The 6,699-nt window shown below is 50.5% G+C and overlaps 1 protein-coding gene across 1 annotated transcript in view; it reads left to right on the top strand.

The window, feature by feature from the left end:
• The window catches only part of ITGAX (integrin subunit alpha X), a 32,313-nt gene that overhangs the window by 12,966 nt on the left and 12,648 nt on the right, over positions 1 to 6,699 (top strand). Inside the window, 6 exon segments of the mRNA XM_006148108.3 lie at positions 41 to 228; positions 357 to 514; positions 655 to 809; positions 1,860 to 1,991; positions 2,076 to 2,149; positions 2,315 to 2,456. Coding sequence (XP_006148170.1) covers positions 41 to 228; positions 357 to 514; positions 655 to 809; positions 1,860 to 1,991; positions 2,076 to 2,149; positions 2,315 to 2,456 — 849 coding nt within the window.

Genomic DNA, 6,699 nt, shown 5'->3' with positions numbered 1-6,699 from the left:
CCACCTCTATTAGCATTTTCTCGACACTCGCCTTTCCAAGCCTCTCCCCAAGGCTTTCCAGTCACCTCCCCGTGACTCACTTTTCCCTCTCTGCCAGCGGGTCGCAGGCTCCCAGCTCTCCCCCAGGCTCCAGTATTTCGGGCAGTCGCTGAGCGGGGGTCAGGACCTCACCGAGGATGGCCTGGTGGACCTGGCCGTGGGGGCCCAGGGGCACGCGCTGCTGCTCAGGTGAGAACAGTCTTCCCCCGACGCTCCCCATGTAGGCCTAGGCGCAGACTAGGACACCCGCCCCCTCCCAACCCAGGCTGTGCTCCCAGGAGCCAAGGGCCTGTTCTAACTCAGTGCTGTGCCCACAGGACCAGACCTGTCCTCCAGGTGTGGATGAGCATCCGCTTCACACCCCCGGAGATCCCCAGGTCTGTGTATGAGTGTCAGGAGCAAGTGGCCCCTGTCCGGACACTGGGCGACGCCACTGTCTGCCTTCATATTTACAAAAGTTCCAAGAACCGACTGAGTGAGTCCTCTCCCCTCTGGCTCAGGACACCTGAGCCCTGGAGGCGCCCGCTCCGACTCCTGTCTCCTGCCTAGACCCTTGCCCACCCCAGGGGTTCCTGGCTCTCTCAGCCCTCCCCAAACGCTGATTTCTCTTCAAAGGTGACCTCCAGAGCTCTGTGACTTTTGATCTGGCCCTCGACCCTGGCCGCCCGAGTTCCCGTGCCGTCTTTAAGGAGACAAACACCCGGACTCTGAGTCGAGCCCGAGACCTGGGGCTGACCCAATACTGCGAGGCTGTGCCACTGCTCCTCCCGGTGAGGGCCTGGGGTCCTGGGCACGAACTGCAGGGAGTGCGGGAGGGAGGGTCAGGGAACGTGGGTGCTCACCCTGAGAAGTCAGAGGAGATGCTAAGGTCACCCTGGCAGATGTGTGGGCTCCATGGTCCTGTTCAGAGTGGGGAGAAAGGCTGTCCTGAGCCTGGCCATGGGGTGGGCGGCCCATGTTCTGGTCGTCCCGGTGGCTTGGCCCCAGCACGGGACCTGGCAGGCAGAAGGTGCTCACTACGCTGGCGGAGTGTGCCAGGGAGGTCGGCCGCAGCTGCCACAGGTGACACAGCTGGGTTCCTGGGACGGGCCGCGGGCATGGGGACATGGCAGTGGACAAAGCAGTCGTCACCCACATTGTTCTGGGTGTGTGGGGGGAGGGGGGCTAGAGAGAGATTTTTTTTTCTTTCTTCCTCTCTCTTTTTCTTTCTCTTTCTTTTTCTCTTCTCTTCCCTTCCCTTCCCGTCTCCTCTCCTCCCCTCTTCTTTCCTTCTTTCTTTCTTCTCTCTCTTCCTTCCTTCCTTTGTTTTTCTTTTCTCTCTTTTTCTTTCTTTCTTTTTTGGAGGACGCATGCATGAGAGAGAGAAAGCGCACACACCATGAATGGGTGTGGTCCGGCCACAGTCCCCACCCCTTCTCCATCCCGAAGGGGCCCGCGGCACGCACAGGCACCGGCAGGTTTCCAAGCTGCTGGGAAGGACGTTCCTACCGTGGTCCGCCATGTGGGATCTGGTTCCTTAACCATGAGGGCCACAGGGCCGACCTAAAACGAATAGGTTCCGGATAGATGTCGGGCAGGGACAAATTCTGTGAAGAAAGATAAACTAGGGGAGAACCCAGGAGGCCAGGGAGGCCTTTGAGGAAGGGAGGTTTGGAGGACTCTGAGTAACGTGTGGGAGGGCTGGGGGCCTGGAGCTAAGGTTTAGGGGCACAGGAGCAGGGACGGTTCTGGAGTAGAGGTGGGTGTGTCATGACCTGGAGTCTAGGCACAGCTAGGTCACGCACAGCGTCCCTAACCACAGTCTCTTCGCTGTCCTCCAGGCCTGCGTGGAGGACTCCATGACCCCCATCATCATGCGTCTCAACTTCTCCCTAGAGGGCAAGCAGATCCCCTCCTTTGGGAAGCTCCGGCCTATGCTGGACGTGAATTCGCAGAGATATCTCACGGCCTCTGTGAGTCCTGCCTAGGGAACTCTCATTGCGGGACAGGGTGGGGTCTGGATCTCAGGGGAAAACCCGTGCTGCCTTCCCTCTCAGCTCCCCTTCGAGAAGAACTGCGGGGACGACCGCGTCTGCCAGGACGACCTTAGCATCTCCTTTGACTTCTCAGGGTGAGCGCCTCCCTCTCAGGGCCCTGGCTCCCTCACATCCCCTCCCTGTTCTCATGACCCAGGTGTCCTGCCTGTCTGTCTCCCACCCCCCACCTCATTCTACCCCCCGACCATGTAGAGCCTCGGTCACAGAATCATCTCCCCCAAACCCCACCCCACACCCAGCTTGAACACCCTGTTGGTGGGGAGTAACCTGGAGCTGAACGTGGCCGTGGCCCTGCGGAATGATGGCGAAGACTCCTACCGAACCACGGTCACCTTCTCCTACCCAGCAGGGCTGTCCTACCGACGCGTGACAGAGGGTCAGGTACTCCCTCTCGGGAAGAGAGAGGCTGATGGGCTGGGGATCAGCGTAGACTCCTGTGCTGGGTTCAAAGCTCATATGCCACCGGGTCTAGGCTGGTCTGAACGGCATGGGTGTGGTTGTGCTGTCGGACACTGCCTCTGCTTGTAGGTGTTCAACTTCTTTTTCTTTTATAATTTTTTTAATTGCCAGAGGATGTATGCACCCACCAGAAAAAGACAGACAGAGAGAGTGAGAAGGCATTCCCTAATGGGGTGTGGTCCCATGGAAATCCCTTCTCCTCCATTCTCTATCCTGTGAGGACTTGGGGCATGCATTATGCATATGGCTGGTATGCTTTTCAAAATATTCTATTAGGATTGAGTTCCTGGAAGGCCACCAATGTGGAGAAAGAGGCACCGATGACCTTCAAATTCTTTGTATTCCATATCGTAGCAATATTCCTTTTATTTTTATTTTATTTTTTTTTACCACAGGGCACTTGTGCTCACTGGAGAGAGACAGAGACTGAGAGAGAAAGTGAGAAATCACCCCCTGGAGGGATTAAAACCATAATTTCTTCTCCTCCATGCTCCTCTCTGGATTTTGGACATGCATGCACACATGCCAGACATGATTTTCAAGACACCGGGTCTGGGATTTGAACCATGCAGTCAACCATATCAGAATCCAGTGCCTTAACCACTGTGCCACCTGCTGGCCCTGCAATATTCCTCTTTTAAAGGGAAACATATCCCAGACTTATAATATATTAAAATATTGTTCTGTGGAGGAAGAAGTTAAATTTATTGGTTACTGTAAGGCAGAGCTTGGCAAACTTTTCAGGTAAGGGTCTGGAAAGTAAATAAGCCAGCTTTGTGGGCTAGCTGGTTTCCATAACACCTACTCAGCCCTGCTGCTGTAGTCTGAAAGCAGCCGTGGAGGTGAATGAGCATAGCTGTGATCCAATAAAACTTTATTAATAAAGAGAGATGCTAAGGGGGCAGCAGGTTGAGTAGTGGCTAATGTGAGAGACTCCCACATGGCCAACGGCAGTTCAAGTCTTGGACCCAGTGGCTTTAAAATCACGCCAAGCACATGTGTGTGTGTACCCAAAATTCCACGAGGAGAACAGAGGACAAGGGATTGTAGCGTGACTATAAAGTGACTTCTCTCCACTGTCACTGTCTTTCTCTGGTGAACGCATGCACCCTGTGGCAAAAACCTAAAAAAAAGATAGGTAGTGTACTGTCATTTGCCAGTATTTGTTCTAGAAGACAGAACTAGGACCACAGAGAGTCGAAGAGAAATCGATTTTTTAAAGTTTTTATTTATGATGATGATGATGATTTAGTTTGCTATAGGACACGTGTGCTCACTGGAGAGAGAAAGGGAAAGTGAGAGAGCAAGCCACCAGGTCTAGGACTCAAACCACGGTTACATGTGGGAGTCTAGTGCCTCAACCACCATGCCACCTGCTTGCCCAAGAAATAGATTTTTTATGAAACTTTTTTTTTTTTTTTTTGCCATAGGGCACATGCACTTGCCAGAGAGAAACAGAAAAGGGGAAAGTGAGAAAACAGCCCCTTCAACACGCACACAGTGGAGGGGGGCCACCTCACAGTCTCTTCTCTGTTCTCTTATTAGGATTTGGGGCACATACACGCACACACATACCTGTGTGTTTCTCAAGTCTGTGGGTCTGGGAGTCAAATCATGCAGTCGGCCATATGGGATCCAGCCACCTTAACCCCCGTGCCACCAGCTGGCTCCCAGACTTTTGTTTAAACATTTACAAAAGTTGAGAGTGTTCAATAAAACTCCCCAAAATTTACCACCCAGATTTAATCATTATCAACATTTTGCCACATTTGTTGATTCATCTAAGACTTTTAAAAGATTTTTCCTAAAGTAGTTAAAAACATCCCTGACATCAGTTTTCGAATAGTTCCTGAGGGGGGACACTTCTCAAGACCCTAGCGCCATTATCACACGCAGTGGAATGAATGATTCCTTGGTATTGAGACCAAGATCAAATTTCCCTAATTGTCTCAAAAACACTTCTTTACCCCTGAGTTGTATGAACCCAGATCATGGTTTGGTTGTCATTTCTGTCTCTCTTTGCCCAGTATTTCCAGTGAGGGCACATTTTGCTTAAAGTTTGAAAATAACATGCTAGAAAAGTATGTGAGCAGGGATCTTGTCTGCTAGATGCCAGCTATGGACCTTTGATTGTAGATAAAGTGTTTAATTGTTAAAAATTTTTTAGCTTTTTTGCCATAGGACTCATGTGCTCAGAGAGAGATGGGAAGAGAGAAAGTGAAAAATCACCCCCCCCCCCAGGGATGATGGCCACACCACAATCCCTTCTTCTCCATTCTCCTCTTGGGATTTTAGGCACACACGCACACGCACCCAGTGTGATTTTCAAGCCACTGGGCCTGGGACTCAAACCATAGTCAGCCACGTGGGAGTCTAGCGCCTTAACCACCATGCCACCTGCTGGCCCCTGAGATTGATTTTCACAAGTCAAATTTACTTACCTGTAAGATACATTTTTGAGACAATCGAGAAGAATGATGACTGACATATTAAAGAGTTATTGTTAATTTTGTTGGGTGTGATATGTCAGGCCTGTGGTTATGTTAAAAGGTAGTCTTATCAGGGACCAGCAGGTGGAAAGGTGGTTAAGGTGCTGGACGTGGTTCAAATCCTGGATCTGATGGCTTGCTTTCTCACTTTCTCTCTCTCTCTCTCCTCTCTTTCTCTCATCTCTCTCAGGTGAGCAAATGTGCCCTATAGCAAACTTAAAAAAAAACATAGTCTTATCATTTGGTGGTACACACTGAAATATTTCTGCATGAAACATGTCTGCAGTGTGCTTCTAATTACACAGAAAAAAGGATGTTGATAATTTGGGCTGGCCCTGTAGCCGTGGTTAAGATCATACATGGACAACCATGGCCTGCATCCTAGCCTCAAGGACTTGGAAAACATGCCAGGCTCATGGTCATGCCTGATTCGGGGGTGCTTTCTTTCTCTCTGTGTCTCTCTGGAGAATGCATGCACTTTCTGTCAAGTGAAAAAAAAAAAAAAGTTGGGAACTATGGTACCAGCAGTTAGTGTAATGGCTATGTCGCTGGACTCCCATGTAGTCGACCACAGTTCGAGTCCCAGACCCGGTGGCTTAAACTCATGCCAGTGCATGTGCATGCATGCCCAAGATCCCAAGAAGAGAATGGAGGAGAAGGGATTGTGGCATGCCCATGCGCCCTGGGGGATGATTTCTTGCTTTCTCTCTCTCTGTCTCTTTCTTTCTGATGAGTGCACATGCCCTATAGCAAAAACCTAAAAAAAAAAAAAAAAACAGTTGGTAACTTAAATTGAGCAATGGACACATGGGGATTAACTTTCTCACCTCTACTCTTGAGTATGTTTAAAAGTTTCCGTAACAAACACCTTCCCGGCGTGTGCTATGTGCCAGACATGGCACTTTGCTACTTTCCACCATGCACTCAATGTTTAACAAAGATTTAAAATAACAATAAATAGTGGCCAACCAGCGGTTCGAGGCCCAGAGCCGGTGGCTTGAAAATCATGCCAGGTGTGTGTGCGTGCATGCCTCAAATCCCAAGAAGAAAATGGAGAAGGGATTGAGGCATGGCCATCCCTCCTGGATAGTAGATGTCTCACTTTCTCTCTATCTCTCTCTGGAGTGCCCACACCTTAGGGCAAAAACCTAAAACCAACCAAACAAACAAAAATACACACAATAAATAAAAAGGGGACGGCTCTAATGAATTTTGAGATATCTGTTTTGGGTTTGACCAGATAGTGTCCAAGGCTCTTTTAAAAACATGACCAGCAGAGGGCGTGGTGGACATGTCGCTGGACTCCCACACCGTCAACCATGGTTTTAGTCCCAGACCCTGTGGCTTGAAACTCACATTGGGCTCTTGTGTGTGCATGCCCAGGATCCCAGGAGGAGAAGGGATTGCAGTGTGGCCAGACCCCTGGGGGGTCATTTCTCACTTCCCTTCTCACTGACTCTGTCTCTCTCTCTCCAGTGAGTGCACGCACCCTAAGGCAAAAACCTTTCAAAACAAACAAAAAACCACGACCTTTAAGCTAGATTCTGTGAAACCGTAAGAAGTGTCTTTGGGCCGCTAACAAACCCTCACCTGCCTTTGCCTAGAACCAGCTGCAGCTGCACTCCCCACGCCTGACGTGTGACAGCGTGCCAGCTGGGAGCCAGGACACCTGGACC

Source organism: Tupaia chinensis, unplaced genomic scaffold, assembly GCF_000334495.1.
Source record: "Tupaia chinensis unplaced genomic scaffold, TupChi_1.0 Scaffold000231_1, whole genome shotgun sequence".
NCBI lineage: Eukaryota > Metazoa > Chordata > Mammalia > Scandentia > Tupaiidae > Tupaia > Tupaia belangeri.
Note: the sequence above shows the minus strand (reverse complement) of the source record. Positions and strands in the feature narration are given on the sequence as shown.